Source organism: Rhipicephalus microplus, chromosome 4 (assembly GCF_043290135.1).
Source record: "Rhipicephalus microplus isolate Deutch F79 chromosome 4, USDA_Rmic, whole genome shotgun sequence".
Classification (NCBI taxonomy): domain Eukaryota; kingdom Metazoa; phylum Arthropoda; class Arachnida; order Ixodida; family Ixodidae; genus Rhipicephalus; species Rhipicephalus microplus.
In genome coordinates, this window is record NC_134703.1 from 19364912 (window position 1) to 19384012 (window position 19101).

Genomic DNA, 19101 nt, shown 5'->3' on the forward strand with positions numbered 1-19101 from the left:
TTGGCTGGGAAACTTTTTCATGTGGAATGCTAACGCACGATATCAAGTCTTGACATTTCTCTGTCACCGAACAAATATACCTCACAAATAATAAGGCACTTTAATAGCCTTGCACAAGAATGCTCCCTTTTTAGTCCTCTGCTCTGCAACGAAAAGGGAGCTGTGAAATGTAAATTTGTGGAAGAGAGCGCAACTGGAAAGCTTTCAGGAGCAGATACTAGTACGAAACAGTGAATTAAAAAGCTCACTTATATACCCATCCACGTTTATTGCCTACTAGCACTGAAAAATTTCAAACAGTAATAAATCTTTTCACATAAGGGTTAAGGCTTGATAGCAAGTGTTTAACTACCCAAAACTTGTCAACAATCTAGCCTTACATTTTCAGTTATTTCAAGCATGTACATTAAGCATAGGAAGCCACTATGCTTCAAAGATATACTGATTGTAAGCATAATGCTAGAGATTCTGGTTACAAAACAATGTTGCAAACTTACGTGAGTACTTCTGTGGTGCCTTGACTTGAGAACCTTTATTAACCTTTGTTTCTTTGCCTAAAACAAGAAAGTAAGCAAAATAAATGCATGTAGCATTAGACCTCTGCAGCAAAACGATACATGCATCTTAACCGTTTTGCCGACACGATTGCAAACATAGATGTACTAAAGCCCAGTGCGGGTACTCTGATGTGTTTAGTGTTCTTTCAGTAGGCCCGCCCTTTATGCTGCTTTACGCAGTTATATCCCGAGCATTTTTTCATACAAGGTGCATGTGAAATTGTCAACCACAGACCAACGTATGTTTCCTCTATCAAGGCAATTCAATTCCGGGTTTACCGTTTGGCCCCTTCAGATAATGCTGAAGGCGCAATACATGCTTCGAAACTAAAGGAGTAGGTCGGCACCTGAAGAGAATATGCCCATGTGAACGTTACGAGAAGCAGAGATGGCACCACCTTGACAAAGAGAATGAAAGGCTTCTGTGATGGACAAAAAGGCTCTGCATTCATCCGGTGGAGTTTTTAAGCTTAGATATCATCATAAGTTTCATCAGCAGCAAGGGGTCGATGCCTTGCGCTTATGTGTGGGTGGTGTCTTATTCCGGTGTGAATTGGCATTGCAGATATTAAAAAGATGTCTCGTTCCTGTATGCATATAACAAGAATAGATGTTTTCTACAACTGTTATTCATAAATTGCCTATTGTGTTATCACAATATTCCACTATAACAGTGCCATCTTCAGAATGTTACAAACGACAAAGGTGGACATTGTTAGATTTTAGCGCAGAGGATGATTTCCTCATGCTCTGCTGACATACGCTCCTTCAACAGTGGTGGAATCTGTACACACAAGCCTGCCTACAATGGCTAAAAGATAGTGAAAAGCAATATGAAGCAGTAAGGCAAAGAGGTAGACTTACCAGCCCACTGGCAGGTGCATGCCCCGGTCGTCTTTGTTGGCACAGTCCAGCCAGTAGACAGGCCTGTTGGCACTGATTGGCCACCAGTTGGTGAAGGTCCTCTAGGCTGAACACCCGCATCTTCACGACTCTGCACAAAAACCAACAGGACTTGATCACAACACAGAAGACTTGCTGCGAAAAGATCAAAGCTGGCCCCTGCGTGAGAGTTAGCAAAACCATATGAAAAAAAGTGTTGCATCTCAATTTTTTATTTTTTGGTTCGTTAGGGTCACAACAAAAAAACTAAAAAATATAGCATTAGCAAATTACTCAAGCAAAATGCCAAAAGCATCACTTGTACCATGGGTAGTTCCTTTATAAGCTGGAAAATCTGCAAAAGGAAAATGTAGGTGGCGTCGCACATCATGACCCTGAACCAACTCTCAGTGATGTCACCATGTCAAATTTTGATGGTGTGTGCTGCAGCCAATGCCATTTTCAATCCGAAAGATGAAGTACATTGTCTTCTAAAAGGGCCTGGGGTGCTAACCAATTGCGGTCCATTGTTAGGCGGCTATGTACAGCCATCAAAAATGCCAACACACTGGAAATCAGATGTCTAGAACAGCGGCTAATTATTTAGCCACAGTTCGCATGCCAGTTGTTTTGCTTGATGTATGTATGTATGTATGTATGTATGTATGTATGTATGTATGTATGTATGTATGTATGTATGTATGTATGTATGTATGTATGTATGTATGCATTTTGCGGTGTGGCAGTTGAAGAGCTCTACCACATATTTTGATGTATTTTTTTTTTAATTCCAGAGGAAATTCCCCATACAGCATGTATGTTATATATAAAAAAATATTGGTCATCTTGAAATGCCCCCCCGAAAAGTAATGAAATGCCCTCAGCCCTGCAGTGAATACTAAAAATTAAAATACTGCATACCTATCAGTTAATTAACTTAAGCACGATACAAGAAGTACCCTAACAAGCAAAACACGACAGGTGACTACATGTCAGTTTAATTCAGCAGCAGTAAACCAATTTCTTTTGCTTTAAATGCTCGTTCAAGTCAAGTGAAGAATCCTGCATATCAGAAAGAGAGACCACATACACACGCACACATATTTAATACACACGCACAGGCGAGGCGTAATGACTCCGAATCCCCCCTTTCCCATTTACGCTATAGCAACGGCCGGACGTGCAAAAATGGAATGAAGGAGAGAGCTACAAAAATAAGCGGTGGTGGGTCGGCGAGGGTAGGGGCGACGCACGGCGCTAGCCCAGCCGCATAAAGTGGGCGAAGAGCTAATAAAGAAAAGAACGAAAGCGCGCGAAAGAACAAGCAGAAACGAAAAGCAACGGGAGAGAGAAGTTGGCAGTGGCTGTCAACTCGGGCCGGGACCGCGGGGAGTTGGATGCCGTGCGTTTGCAGTACATACGTAGGGTAGCCTGCAGACGTCCCGCACTTGGTGACCGTGCGCAGCAGCCAAGAAGTAGCGTGCGTCTGGGCACGAACGCGCTACGAGCCGCGGTCTTGTCCACCTGTTCGTCCAATGGGGGGCGGCTCTCGCCGAAAAGGGCGGCGCTGCACGTGACGCGCCGTCCAAGACCACCTCCGGACGCTCGGGGATCGCGTACTGTTTCACGCACGCACGTCGTCGGCGGGAAAAGGAACGCGAGCCTGGGGTCTTCTTTTTTGTCCGGCAAGAAGAGACGGACAGGAAGGAGGCGTCTTCTTCGCGCCAAGTCGACGCGACGGTACCGGCGGGCGCTTCGGGAGGGCCAGGCGACACCGCAAACGCGCAGGGCGATTCGATCCCAGGAAAGAAAAACGACGCAACGACGCTGGCGGCTTAAACGCCGGCGGCACACCGCTCGGCCTGGCCCGTCTGGAGCAGCGGAAGCCTGCCACGGCTGCGCTGGCCTACATATACGGGATGCGAATCGAACGCGCTTCGCGAGACTGGCATCGCGCGTCACCCTTCAACAGAGCGCTCATAGACCAGCCGCTTTCGGCCGCTGAGGGATATTCATTTCACGCAGGCTGGCTGCAGATCTTTTGCGCGCGCTAAGGATGGATGGATGGATGCATTGGCAGAGAGGAGCGTTGGAACGACGGGCCTTGCGCAAGAGCAGGTTGTCACATTTTTTCTTCTCTACGGAGAATTTCGATACATTGCGAAATCCGCAGAAGCCGCGAATACGAGCGTCCTCGGCTGCGCGCGCAACATAAAATTTCCTTTCGCAGAAAGCACCAAGGGCGGCGGGCGTCTGCCGTGACCGTTCTTTCGGGTTTAAAAGACGAAGGGCGTGCCGCGATTCGCGTTCAAGTACGGGTAAGGAACATCAAACACCTCACCGTTAGATTATCTGCACACAGTTTGAATTATTCTTTCAACACCATTTGCTCGCTCATTTTTCGGGTGTAGTAAGCTTTAGAACCACAAAGCGAAAATTGAATGCACAGTCGTGTTTAATCTGCGATAGTTGTTAATTATGTACCGATGCGGCACACTCAATTACAGGAGATGTTTCCGCTTGAGCATCAGTGTTATGAACACTACAGCGCTTGTCTACAGCGTTTAGTCGCAACGGAGTTGAATATGGAACCTCGGTGTTCCCTCTTGCATTCCTTACGACAGTATGCCTGTTGTATCATTCGGACAGTTGTGGTTCTAAGAAAAGCCACAGATACAATATATATATATATATATATATATATATATATATATATATATATATATATATATATAGGAAAATGCTGAACGCCGCAATTTTTTGCGGTACGTCGTCATTTTCTTCTCTGCGACCATGCACATTTGCCAACTGCGTTCTCTTCATCGGGCCGATTTCTCGAACATGCAGCTCCAAAGTTCCGAGTTTCGATCATTAAAGAAAAGACAAACAAAGCAGTAAACACATAATAAAATATTAAGCGAAAGAAGACAGAGAGAAGCAACAGGCGTAGGCAGTAACTACATTTCGATCGAAACGAGTCGTCGTCCCTTCCGCGAGTCGAAAGGATTAGAACATAAAGGTCACGAACAAGAGGTCCGGCTTTGCGAAGTTTGACGCAGCAAATCGCATACCTTTTCGTCCTGCTGTATTCCACTGCAAGACACAGGCCTCTACCAGAGTCCCTCTACCAAAGATTGCGTTCATCCTAGAGCGGTTTCGTTTTATCCCTACGAAGTTAATTTCGTCACTGCATACAACTCACTGCCTTCCTCGATTGCGTTTCCGCTGCCTCGATAGCCATTCTGTTGCTCTCACTGCCCACAATGTCTCTGTCCTACGCATTAATTTACGCGGCACGCCCACGCCAATTTCTTTCGCTTGACGTCAGCTACAATACCAGCCTACTCATGCAGGATCCCTGACCCTCTCTACGGTTACCCGATATATTATTGATGTTCTTTCTACTGTGTCACATCCCACTACACACCGCGTGGTACCCAAATTATTCTCGAGTTGCTTCACCTTTCAGTTCCATCTGTTAGAAGTGGCAGTGTGCAGGGATTGTACCCTTTTTGCTTTAATGGGAGCCTGTATGTTTCTCTTCTGCTATCTTTATTTATTTCCCCTTCTTACGCTGCGCCGTGCTCCCTATTAGGATGCGTCGTTTCCTTAACTAACTACTACTAGTGAGCTTACATACGACGTTTTATATTTAGCACATTTCTCCCACAGTTCGCGCACAGGTCGGCTCAAGCCCTTGCCTTCGGCATGGCTTACAATGGCTGCAAGTGTACACGAGACATCACTGATCCGAACTTCGTGCGTTCTTCTAAACTGCAACCACAATTTGAAAACACTGATAAATTTTATAGAGAAATGAAACAACAATAGAACACGGCGTACATTTTACCGAGAGATGAAATAATCAAACACGGCGCACATTAAACGACTGGGAGAAGAGACAAACAGCAAAGATTACCGCAGCCATGCTAAAGAAAAAAAAAAGCGAACGCGCAAACAAATGATGTAACCGAGGTTATATATACTACACAACTGCTAGCAGCCATGCTTGGTTTCACGAGAACGAGAGAAAAAAACAAGCGAGAAACAAACACGGCGCGAAAAAGTGAGTTGTGGCTAAACATACACGGTCACGACTCGCGCGTGCAAAACAAAAAACGGCGAGGCCACATTGGGTGCTGTAATTAACAGCACAGAAAAAACGTGCACAATCGCACGCACGCACGACGGTAGGTACTATATACGACACGAGCGAAAAACGTGACGGCCAAGTTGCCCCCGTTGGCGCGGCTTTTCTGGAAGGCAGCCTTGAACTGTGGCGCGGCCGACACGAAAAAACGGCGAGGGTTACTATAAACATGACTGCACACGAAAGAGAGGGGTGTGTGAGTAGTCGCCTGAAACGGGGGAGGCACAAAATCTGTCCCATACATCGAGCTGATAGGGAGCCCAAACGCTGCAACCCCCCCCCCCTTCAAAAAAAAAAAAAAACACCTACGTACGCTTATGCTTTACAGGTACTTGGAAACGTGCTCAGTGAACTCGACTAAATCAAAACGACACGTCATCTACTTTAGAAAAAAAGGTGCACAGTGACGCACTGCAGTATATCAAATGAGCCGTGGTTGGAAATTTATCTTTCTGACGCATATGGCCAGCCTACAAGCCAACGCTCCGACGCATTTGTCGTTCGAGGCGTGCGGCTTAAGGCACACAAAGTTCAAGCGATCTGCATTACCGAGAATGCCGGCGCAAGAGAGCAAATCTTGAGAAGTTCAGCAGCGGGGAAGAATAAGTGAAACTCGTTCTCGTGAAACCCGGCGCCCACCCAGCATGCCACCATCGGTCGAGGTGAAAGAAATTGCGCCACCGGCGCCAATGGCAAACAGGGGGCATTCATTTTCATGTCGAGAGGCGACGCTACAGGAAGACCCTGGAACAGTTGGTTGAAGCACAAAGTTTGACGACGGTGACTGCGGGGAACGCCTTTTGTAGTAATTATACGCGCCACCTTTCGAGATTTTTAATGACGCCGTCATGACCCCAATGAAAACTACGATATATAACCCTGTATACTACTTTCCGATCATGTACATGTTAAGTAAACAAATATGAACTTCAGCAAAGTATTTCGTTACTTTTAACACAGCCCGAGGCTAGTGCATGGTAAGAAATAGCGAAACCTGTTTATCGTCTTAATATGTACTACATGGCACTATGTCAAGAGCAGCAAGCTTTACAGGATGAACTCGGGCCTTCTTCAATAGTATACTTTTTTAAAAAGTCACGTCTATGGCACAGCATGAGTAACTGCAGCCCTAAGGCTGCTCCTGCCCCGGAATACTGTATACCCGGAATACTATATGTCCTGTAAACACGGCAACAAAGAGCATTGCACAGCGATGGGCACTCGAGCGGAAAACTCGCCCAAGAAACCAAACGACTAAACCAATCGAGTCGGCAGAAGCTTGACAGTTTTCGCACTGCCAATTTTTTCGCAAGTCTTACGCCAACCACTGCCGAATCTACCACGCATGGATCACGCAAGCCGCCCTATACACCTGCAATGCGACCGAGGTTTCGCGATAGATAGTGCGAAAGTAAGAAGTCCAGCTTTTCTACATGCCATTATATAGGGCTCAAGAAATTTCGGGGCACGGGACGCGCACAGGCCTGTCTTCGAAGTAGCGTGTGCTAGCATTCCTGCTTTATGATTATTGCGTGCTCAAAGACCACCACTCGAAGACCGTATAGAACGTCGCTGTTAGAAAAAAAAAGGGGGAGGGGGAATGGGGGAGAAAAACGCTTGCGTTAGCAGTACGGGCTTCTCAAAACAGGTATAGTATTACATTACCGCTGCGCTTCCAGTAACGTGGACAAGTTTAAAGTAACTATGACGTTACATCTCAGACACGTTACAGCAAGGCGAGGGGACTGCGCCAACGAACAAAAGAAAAAGGAGGCGCGGAAAAAAAAAAAGATACTGACAGCCGTCGTAAGCATTTCTCGCGCCTGGCACCCAACCAAGCGCCGACATTCGACCCGGCGTATTCAATCCACTAGCACATAGAAGGAACACTATCGAAATGCGTCGGCGGGAGAAAGCACACACCAAAAGAAGCAAAACTTTAGGAAATATTCGAATGAAACTTCGCGGCGCGCATAGTTTGGACGGAGAGCCCAGTCGGCTAGCCAGAAGAGACGGGAGGTCACCGACGTCGACGGACGCCGTCTAGAGGAAGAAGAGAGACCCACTTGGATGCTTACCAGAAGATGGAAGGCTCAGCTGACTGACTCTCCAACGGCGCACCGCCAGTCCCCTGAGGGCAAACGCCACTCAACGGAGGCTGCTCTTCCTCCTCACCGACGCTCCAAAAGCGCGCGCCCCGCGAGGAAGAAGCGGGCACAACTTTCGTTCACAGAACCGGACGGTCGGCTGTGCGACACGCCCGAGACGCTTGGAAAGCACGAATCAAAGAGGGTAAATTGAACGAATCGACGAGACACGGCATAAGTGGGCCGGGGCAACAGGTGACCAGTAGCCAGCCGGGCCGAGTGGAATGGAACACCGACAGATGGTGACGAAGAAAAGACACCCGCACGCACTGTCCAGTCAACACGAAGTAGGCTCGATGATCGAGAGGCATTTCGGCTCTCTCTTCCCGTGCAAGCAAGGCGGCCCGCCGACCGCCCCAGGAGAAATGGCAACAACAAACACGCCGTCGTTACGCCACCACACCTTGTGCGCAACTCCGCCAGACGAGTGCGCGCCCCAAAGCGCTGCCACGAACGAACGAGAGGGAGGGAGCCAAGAAACCGCGTGACCCACCCTTCTCCCACTTCCTCCGGACGAATTTGTCCACCGGTACCAGAAAAACACCCAAGAGTTTGTGGACTGCTCCTTTGTGCTTCGGCCGGCCGGAGAATGGTCGCTAATGGGACAAGAGAAAGTCGACACACACACATCTTCGGACGACAAAGATGCACTTAGGTGCGGCGGGGTGCTCCCGATTATCAAACTACCCGTTGGCTTTTTATTATGCACATGCACACAAATCAAGGTACGTGGACGTCTTAAAAACGAAGTTTTGCAAGTCTCTCGACATTATGCACTTAACAACACAACTATATTGCCACAAGGCAGTAGTGCGATTGGGGCATAAAGCGGTAGAGGATCTCTGCCTGAAAGAAAAAGACTACGAAGTGGTTGGAGACTGGTCCCAGCCCGCCAGTGTGCCAGGCATTGTCGTCGCGTGTATACGTCGTAAATATCTGCAAATATACGTTTACTTGTAAGAATATTGGTGGAGGTGCTGTGTTTCGACGCAGTAAGGCAAGACAACAGAAAGAAAGAAAGAAAGAAAGAAAGAAAGAAAGAAAGAAAGAAAGAAAGAAAGACCAAAATAAAAAAAAATATTTCTTTCACGCTTTATGTCTGCGTGAACGGTTATCTGACCGTGCCCCGATTTCAGTGCACGGTGTTGAGAAGGTTTTTAATGTGGTTTGTAAAGCGAAATCATTAAGGATGCACTGCAGCGTCACAACCCCTGAACATTGTCGTAGCAAATGTCAGCAGGACTGCCGGGACGCCAGAGTTACGATACTAGTAGCAACACCTTACGAAAGTTTTGTAGATTTACAAACCAACCTTAGACTTCCCTAATCTACGTCTTTCGGACAAAACCTCATACCACCGCAATCTGTCAGACAGCGGACTCTGAAAAAATCGCGCTTGGATATGGTCGAAACATTTTGATTATTTGTGAGCTCAACACTAACAGAGACGAATAAAGAACATACACGGACAACCGCATGTCCGTCTACATCCTTCGTTCACCTCTGTTAATGCTGCGCTGCCAAATCTTCAAAATGGAACCATACAAGCTCGCCCAAATGTTTACGCTTTTATGTTGCATTCAAACTGGTTTGTCAAAAAAAAAAAATCGCAGCATATCCACGGAGTGAATGATTCAATGATGATGAGTGGGGCGAAACATCCATCAGTCCGTGCGTGCGTCCGTCTGTCCATCCGTCCGTCCGTCCACGCGTCCATCTGGTGAACACTCCAAGTACTGCCATCTCACATCTTCTCATCATACATTGGATGGATGGATGGATGGATGCTATGAGCGTCCCCTTTATAACGGGGTGGTGACAAGTATGCCACCAGGCTCGACAAAAAAAAAAACTTTTTTTCTTTTTTTTGATGTTGGCCTAATGCCTCTACTTCGATAAATTCTATCTTAATGGAAAAAAAGGTAAATTTTCAGCTTAAGTTCTCTGCCATTTACGGCACACTGTCCATATTTTATTTTTCCAATATTTATTTTTGTCCTTTTTCTCTAATTTTCTGCCACCAATACTCTAACCGTCTCTTACTTATTTCAATCGCGGGTGTGTTCAGCTTTCCATTGTTGTCCCTAAAACCCAAGGCTTCCTGTAGGCTCGTGCCCAAACGTACACCTGGGTGGATATCTCCACATTCAATCAGAACATGCTCCGCCGTTTCCTTATCTTTCCCGCAGCATGTGCATTGTTCTTCTTCTTTACTGAATCTTGCTTTATAACTACGCGTTCTAAGGCAACCCGATCTCGCTTCAAACAGTAAAGCGCTTCCTCTTGAATTATCGTAAAATGCCTCTCTCCTTATTTCATTTTTGCCCTTTCGGTAGTTACTCAAAGCCGGTTTTTTCTCCATAGCTGCCATCCAGTAAATCCTCTCCGCCTCCCTGACTTTTCCCTTAACGCTCTTTGTTGACATATGGCTTACAATACCAGCCGTATATTTACTAGTGAGTCTTCTAGTTCTTTTTCTCCACTGTGTGTCCACGCTCTTCCTATACAAATAACGGAACACCTTCTCTGCCCATCTACTCTCCTTCATATTTCTTAGCCTTTCTTCGAACCTTATTTTGCTCTGCGCTTCCCTCGCCTCAAAACCTGCCCACCCCATATCGCCCTTTATACAAGTACCGCCATCCATATACAAGTACCGCCATCCAGCGGACATTCCAAGAACTAAAGGAGAAGTGGCTACCTACAACTACTACTACATACATCGGGAACGCACGACCCACAGCTCAAGGAGGTTCGGCTCTAAAAGAATTTTATAGAAAGCGCACGGTTCGTTTAACCAGGGATGAACAGCCATCAGCGTTACTGAACAAACACCACCGCTATCCGGAATGTTCAGCTTGGCAGCATCAGGACACTTTCGCAGCGCTGCAGTGCGCCTCATGCGGACGGGACGAAGAGGAGGAAGAGAGTAATGTTTTCCCAGAGGGAGGAAGCGAGCACCGAGATAGAGGACGTCACCGACCCATCTCCACCGCCAAGGCAAGGGCGGCACGCGAAAAAGCCCGCTTCCGCAAGTGCGCGAGGATAATTCCAAGTCGGTGACCGCAATATAAACGGCTCGCGTTTTCATTCGAACGCCCGCCGCCCATGTTTGCCGCTAAAGGTCGCCGCAGTCGCCCAGAAAGTGGCTTATTTTTATTCGCCGTATCTATTATTGCTATTTATTTCCAGGCAACAGACCCTTTTCGTGTCCGCGCCCGGGTGGCCCTTGAACGCTACACGGTCGGAAAGTCCTCCGGCTCGAATCCAGTCGTCGGCCCGAAAAAAAAAAAAAGGTTACGGCCACAAACTCTCTCCCTCTCATCTTCCCTGTCACCACGTCGATGATTTATACCGAAATACTTCCGGGTAACCACGGCATATTAACAGTGTCACCAATAATAGAGCTTGACAGTGGCAGCAGCGAAACTACGAATCCGAAAAAATTGGGATCTGGTGCTGGTATACGCTTCGCTTTTTTATGCTTTCAAATTGTAAGATATAAACAGGCATGAGGAAGTGACGCACGCTCATCGTCTTATTTCCGCCCGAATGCGCACCTCGACCGAGATGAATCTGATGGGGAATGCGCCGAACCTATAAGCTGAACCGAGACGACTAGAGGAAAACGCCATTAGTGAAAGGCAGAAAGGAGTTATCTTTTGTTGCGCATCTTCAGTGAACGCACGTTTCGCTTCTAGAACAAATCATCCGTTCCTGCTCGACAATTTATACGCTGTACAATTAACCGCCTTGCAGAACCGACTCCACGCAAGACAAGAGCAGCTTTCCTACTTCGAAGATGCGCTTCGAGCGCCAACAGATGCGCGGTGACAGACTCGCTACTTCGTATACTATCCGCGGAAGCCACTTAACACGATCGTGGCTACACGGCGCTTTATTCTTTGTCTGTGTGTCTGTCTGTCTGTCTCTCTCTGTGTCTGTCTCACTCTGTGTCTGTCTCTCTCTCTGTCTGTCTCACTCTCTGTCTGTCTCACTCTGTGTCTGTCTCACTCTGTGTCTGTCTCTCTCTGTGTGTCTATCTGTGCGTCTCTGTCTGTCTGCGTGTCTGTCTGTCTCTCTCTGTGTCTGTCTGTGTCTGTCTGTCTCTCTCTCTCTGTGTGTCTGTCTGTGTCGGCGTGTCTGTGTGTGTGTCTGTCTGTGTCGGCGTGTCTGTGTGTGTCTCTCTGTCTGTGTGTCGGCGTGTCTGTGTGTGTCTCTCTGTCTCTGTCTGCGTGTCTGTCTCTCTGTGTCCGTCTGTCTGTCTCTCTGTGTGCGTCTGCGTCTATGTGTGTGTGCGTGTGTGTTCCGGAGCACATTTGTGAAACGGATGAACCACAGCTGGTCAAGACAATCGATGAAGATAAGCCATCAGAATGAGATAGTACGAGGTCAGAGCAGCAAAAGGAAAATTGTGCACGTATCAAGAAATAAAAAACAGCGGCACATGAGCCAGGGCCGCATACGCCGGACGTCGCACGCTTATTCGAATAATAAAGTGAATAATACGAAAAAAAATGCTTCTACGAGGTCATGCGCATCTCCCCACTTGATGCCATGGTCGCAGGGCGAAGAATCGGAAATTCTCCTAACAAATTCGCTCGATATGTCATAAAAATCCAGAAAGACGAAAATAAGCAGCACGTGGAGATCGCGATCGACACCTGCCAAGAGAGTATTGCCGCACTACACGCAGAGCATGTGGATGTTTGCGTTAAGCGATCGACACACAACGTATAGGAGCGACAGCATGGAAGAGGTGTTGCCTCAACGTCTCGCCGAGACGACCACGCCGCGTGCTCGCACTTCCTCGATTCTGGCAAAACAGTTTACGCAACGGCCGAACGCAAGCCATTTCACTAAAGAAACGTGCAAAAGCGGGTACAAACTTGCTCGAGGGGGCAGCGGCCAGCGGCTTTGTGCAGCAGAGAGAGAGAGAGAGAGAGAAGGGGGGGGGGGCATAGTAGGCAAAGGGATTTTCCCAGGTCTCGATGAGATAAGGTAGCACCGATTGCCCGCAGCGTTATGTTTGCGACATGTATGCTATTGTAATGCGTCGTCGCGTTTTAAAAATAATGAACCTGCCCAATGAATGGGCTGAGCACGAATCGACCCCCTAATTCCCCGGGCCCCAATTAAAAGCGATTCTATTAGAATGAATACTTATGAACTAGTTCCACTCTGCTATTCTGCGCAGCGGAGAACACACGGGGGAAGGGGGGCAATGGGGTGATCTCTCCGCCTTCAAATAAGATTAGTTGGGCCCAAAGTCTTCCCAAATCTTTCCTCAGCCGTACCTTTCCCAATATTGTTTGAAGTGTAGAATTATGAGCAAGCAGACTTTCTGAGGATTATGTCGGCCGAGAAATTCTCGATGCTGTATTTCAATATTTGTTCACGTATTGCCCCATATCTTCAAAAATACTCCATAAATGTGGTCGGGGAAGGCGGGGGGAAAAGACAGCGTAGCACTTCGGTGCAACTTCGCTCTCCTTCACGCGCACGCAAGTGGTGATGCGACAGGAAACTCATCAGTCACACGTTGCATTCATTCTGCAACGCCGTCTCAAATGTGCAAAACACGACGCTGACGTTAGACGAGCGCGCACTTTGCCACCGTCCTGTGCGTCCGTGAGGGTCTGCCGTATTAGCTACAAGGTATTTTTTGAGATATTGCTCGCGGGAAAATCCGCTCAATCATGTACCGACACTGACGTATTTCTGGACATCTACGCCAGTGGTCTTCAAAGATATATCTAAGGAACCGAAAAAAAATGCGAGTGTGATTATGTATAAAATGAACGTTCCGATTTGAAGGCAGCGGATTCGGCGATTTTCGAAGTGGGCTTGACAACCATTGGCCTATGCATGGGGATGGGAGCTTACTTCAGCTTTGGCATTGCATACCGATCGTAATGGACTTTGTGAGAGGGGGTGAGAAGAGGGCTCCAGTGAAACTTCGCCCCCACCCTCTCTCCTATGGCGCAAACGTGTGGTGACGCTAAAGCTTTATAAAAATTTGGAATCGCTTCCAGCTAGGTAGTGTGCTTAACCTGTGCGCAAGGTCCGAAAAGTAAGCTTCTCTGCATACAAAAACCATGGAGACATCGGCAATGTGCTCAGCAGTAAAGCTCGCTTGCAAGGTACGCTGGCGAAGGAGCGTTGCTGAGCAGATGTATATGCCGCGCTCCATAGACGAAGAGTACCAGGGCGGGGGCTTGGGATCCCTGCGGGTTGCATAAGGACGGCGGCTTTGTTATATTTATGAGAGACGAAATGGCAATATCACGACGTATTGTTAACGGACGGAGTGAAAGTTCGAGCTTTAGCCGACTTATACTAGACAAAATTTTATGATTTCGCGTGATAAAACGGCATGCCCTTTCTTTTTATATGCCCGTTATTTTTCCTTTCAGTCTCTTAAAATTCGGATCATGGGGCAGAGAAAACTAGGGAGTCAGGCAGCGTGAACTCACCGAGAACGAAGTCGCACATGACGAAAATTGCGACATAAATGAAAGTTTTTTTTCACGCAACAGACTGCTTGTAACTTCTCTTGTCTATACTTTCACTAAGTCGTCTTCTCTCTCACACGTACACAATATGTATGTATGTATGTGTGTATGTATGTATGTATGTATGCATGGCACATAGCGAATTTCTTTTGGAAACTATGAAAGCCTATGGGTTTGAGCTAGTTGCTACGGCTTCGTTTTCGCGAAACAGCGGGAAAACGAGGAGACAGAACGGAACACACGGGAAAAAGCGCTGAACTGTCATTACGAACACATATATACGTGTAGAGAGTTTTGAGCAAGAAAAAAAACCGCGATAACTCAACACAGAAACGGTGCTCACTTTTTGTAACAATCCTAAACACGACCGGCATTGAAAACCAACAATATGTACAATTCCTCCCTTATCAAATACTTTCATGAAATATTAGTCCCCACACGAGCCATACACGCGCGAAACCCGCACGCAATGTTAAAAAGATGTTCAGGCTGGCTTTATCAATCTGTATATCGAACGAATCTCCACGTAACAAGGCGCTTGTAATCTCGGCTCGACGGAAGTTTGAAATGCGGGTCGTGCAGTCTGGTAAAATACGCAAGTTGATTCGGCCGCCACGTATACCAGCCACGCCCCAATGCAGAGCCTCGCGTCAAACGAGACATCGAAAACCTCGAATTGCGCGAGCCTAATTTAAACTTGGCTTAAACGGTCGCAACCCACCTCCTTCGCACGCACGCGAGGCAGAATGCGGGCTATCGCCCGAAGCCATCAGCGGCACCCTTTTGTTGTACCACGCTGCACGCAACTACATGCCGGGCCATGAGAGTACAGTACGCCTAACCTCAGCTATAAACGGGCGCAGGGCCAGTTGGCACGGCACTGTGCTGCACAGTGACTGTGCACTCGGCGTCTGAAGGCGGGGCCAGAGCAGTATACAAAGAAAAAATATTCCCGCCCTCCCCTACACACTGTTGAACCAGAATTTATTTCGTTTGTCGCTATGCAATGTTGTGAAACGTGCTACATTTGAAGCCCACATTCATTCATATATGAGGAACTGCTCTTCGTATTAAACGCACGCGGTATTCTTGCGGTTATGGTGATTCACTGCTGACCCGAAGGTCACGTAATCTAATCCCACCGCGGCGGCCACCTTTCGATCAAAGCGATATGAAGAGGCCGTGTGCTCAGATTCAGGTGCACCTTCGAAAACCTCAGATTCCCGGAACCTTCCACTACGGCGTCACGCAATGAATGAGGTTTTGGGACCTAAAAGACCCGATCATGATTTCTAAAAAATGAACCATACCATTGTGATTCAATAGCCCCATGCAGCAATTTGTTTTAGGGGCGAAGCTCCTTAGGGCGTGGGCTGTGCGTCCCCTGTAGCCTGTATGTAGCCACCTCTAGTTTAGTTCTTGCAGTATTCACTAGATGGCGGTACCGTCCCCTGTATCTAGCCACCTCTAGTTTAGTTCTTGCAGTGTTCACTAGATGGCGGTACCGTCTCCTGTATGTAGCCACCTCTCGTTTAGTTCTTGTAGTGTTTACTAGATGGTGGTACTTGTAGCTGATGATGAAAAGATGCAAGATGTTATAAACCAGAAAGCGGTACTTGTAGTTGATGAAAGACGCGAGATCTTATAAAATAGGAATGATGTCACATATGGCGCGTGTCATTGGTTGAAGGCAATCGTTCGATTTAGTGCGGCGACGTACGCTCGGGGGAGCGATGTAATAAAATCGAGTGGGCGAAATGTACAGAGGATTCATGGTTTACCAGGTTTATCTCCGGAGCTTCGCCCACTCATCATCATTCACTTCGTGGATATGGCGGAATTTTTTGATACGCATCCCAACTACAAAGTATGCCGGTCAAAACCTGCATTATTTTTCTCTTGTAGCCGACGTTCGCAGTTTTGTCAGAATTGCCAACGTGTCTTGCGGTCAGCCACCAAAATTCTCGTCTTGTTTAAAAATAATTACCATATGTCTACAAGGGCTAACCATTAGGCAGCCATATCATCAGGTTATTCTGAGGCTTTTTCCTTCTTCCTTTTTTTGTTTTAAAAACTGAGGGGGGGGGGGTGTTTTGTCGACTTTTGCTTTGAAAGCCCGACATTAACCATATTTCTGAAGGATCACCGCGGTCACGTTCCCATCTAAGGTGGAGTGAGGCCACTAGCACAAGCACCGCAGAGTATGCGTTACTTCGCCGCTGTGAGCGTGGGCCAAGGTCTGCAATACCCTCTCTGTAGACCAACTGGCCAAGCGTGTACGTAGCACCCATATTTCAATCCAGCTCAGAGCGAGTCTTCCTTTAGTAGACGGAGGAAAAGTGCAAGGACAACACATGTTTGTACTAGTGGCAATTGAAGCTCGGGCGTAAGAATTGTTTTGATTGATTTATCACATAGGACGCCTCACTGAAACTTGACACGAACTTTCCACAGATGCAGCGTACAAATGCGCTTTGTGTAAGGTTCGGCATTATACTCAGACAACTTGACCGCGACGTCACAGCCAACTTCGTCTTGAAAGACATGTCTTGTCCTAGTGAAGGTCAAATTGCAATGTTCGCCTATAGACCTACGCTTCGACAGAACGTTTCGCAAGACGTCGAAACGAAACTCTCCACACACACACACACACACACACACACACACACACACACACACAAAATGTGGGAACATGTCTAGGTGTGGTTGAGCAAGAAGTAACGCAAGACGAGGTCCTGAGATGTACTTTAGAGGTACTGCTCTGGATGGCCGGCTATGGAAGACAGCCGCTACTGCCACGACCCGAACGCTGCTTTTATTTGCTTTCCAGTTTCTTCCCATATTTTCCCACCATTTCCACTCCCTACAAACTCCGCCATGCTCCCCAGGGCTGCACAAAGTCTCCTTTCTTAGTCATATCTTCCTCTTTCTCTCCTCGGACTAAAACCAGGGGTGCATGCAGGAGTTTTGCTAAATGGTGGTCAGCTTATGGGATGACCTGAAAGGTCCTGTTGTTAAGGGGGTACACATTCGTAAATTAGGGGGAGGAGGACCAGGGCATCCTGACCTTCATCCCACTGTGATCAGCACATGGCTCAAGCTATACGAGGGCACATCAATCGATATGAGATGTTTACACTTGCATTCACACTATACGTTTAATCCAGCACCATTGCTTCCGTCACCTTCAGGCATTGTTCTTCCCTTATAACAAATGGAGCATACAATACGGCTGAAAGGCGTTTAAAAACATAGTCGACCCTTCCACCACAGGAATCGGTAAAACACAGAAGTAAAACGTGCCCTGACCGAAGTAGTTTACTGTTTGCTGTACAGAAATTGAGCAATGCCGATTGCTGTTTGATTGATATGTGGGGTTTGACGTCCCAAAACCACTATATGATTATGAGAGACGCCGTATAGTGGAAATTTCGACCACCTGGAGGTCTTTTAAAGTGCACCTAAATCTGGGCGAACGGGCGTCATGCATTATCGCTTCCATCACAAATGCAGCCACCGCACCCGGGATTCGATCCCGCGACCTGCGGGTCAGCAGCCGAGTACTTACGACCACCGTGGCGGGGCTCTAATGCTGTTTGACACCAGTAGAACAAATACAACGTGAATGCATTCACATTGACACTTTTCCATCCCGATGACCGACGTCCATCATTAGTGATTATACAAGCCCTTGTGGTAGCTGCAGTGGTTGACGGCGAGAGCGGAACCAGTGAAAGCGATGCGACTGGCTGGACTTGGGCTAAGATCGACTATTCGCGGAATATTGGGAGTTATTTAACACTGCCCGACCAGAGGGAAACGCAGCGGCACAAAACCAGCAAGCGTCGCAGAGCTATTTTTGGTACGGGTGGATGCGAAGACGACGCTTGGGGTAAGTAAGGTCTCAACCTGGGGGTGTGCTAAGGCGTTGACAAAATTTGACTTCTATTGGGAACACACCGAATGGGACGGACGCTTAGAAACGACGCGTTGAAGGAACTTATCGCGGATGCCATGATCGTGATGCATTATTCCGATTTGCCAAGAACGCTGTGGGAGGACAGTGGTAAATATAAAAAGCGTATTTTTAAAGCGTACAAAGTACGTGTTCGTGGCGCAGTGGATAGCGTGCCCACCATCTGTTGTCGTAGAGGTCATGGGTTCGACTCCCACTGACGGAACTTTTATCTTTGCCTTCTGATCAAGAACTTTTCGACGTCATTTCCGTGGCGGAAATGCACCACTGAAGTCCTAGTGGAAGCCCGGCATAATAAAACACTTTCGTGTTGAAAAAAATGGAACGCGCCGGCAGGCAGTCTCAACGACTGTCCGAAACGAAAGGCTGCTCACGGGACCAGCAAAACACGACCGCGGAATGGGCGGCAAGCTGGGATCCACGGCACGTGCTCCCTCGGCCGACCTCAACGGTCACGCGGATCGGCCAGGAAGAAGAAGCTCGGGGACATGCTGGCACACAGCGCCGGCGGCACTTTTTACGAGCGCCTCGACTAAAGGCGAGACGTGATGTCGCGTGCGATATCGAAATCATCGACGCGGAGGTCAAGGCGCCGTTCGTGGTTTGCCCGCCGGCACACGGTCACACGACTTGGGCCACGTCACCACATCCTCGTGATCAGACGCCATCGGCATAAATTAAAGCGCGATAGAATTGAAGAAGAGAGACGATTATTACGAGGCGTATCCATGGAAAGGCATTCTGGCAGTGACAACGCTGCACCCCCGCTAGTTACATGCGGCGCGCGTCGAAGGGACGTTCATTTGCTGTGTCGTCACGCACACTGGTAACCACGGAAACCCGACTCGTTACATGCAGCACTGTAGCTCAGCGG

General features: G+C 47.8%; 1 protein-coding gene across 8 annotated transcripts in view; it reads right to left on the reverse strand.

Annotated features, from left to right (window-relative positions):
• The window catches only part of LOC119171657 (zinc transporter foi), a 98402-nt gene that overhangs the window by 33389 nt on the left and 45912 nt on the right, over nucleotides 1-19101 (reverse strand). For 6 of the 8 annotated variants that reach the window (XM_037422450.2, XM_037422449.2, XM_037422446.2 and 3 more), the window contains exons 2-3: nucleotides 1422-1551; nucleotides 498-554 (exon numbers count right to left, since the gene is read on the reverse strand). In XM_037422450.2, the coding sequence (XP_037278347.2) occupies nucleotides 498-554; nucleotides 1422-1541 (177 nt within the window). In that variant the 5' untranslated portion in view covers nucleotides 1542-1551. Of the gene's footprint in view, nucleotides 1-497; nucleotides 555-1421; nucleotides 1552-2860; nucleotides 3097-7667; nucleotides 8053-19101 lie in introns of those variants that run through there. The other 2 variants (XM_037422448.2, XM_037422452.2) reach the window with 2 other exon arrangements.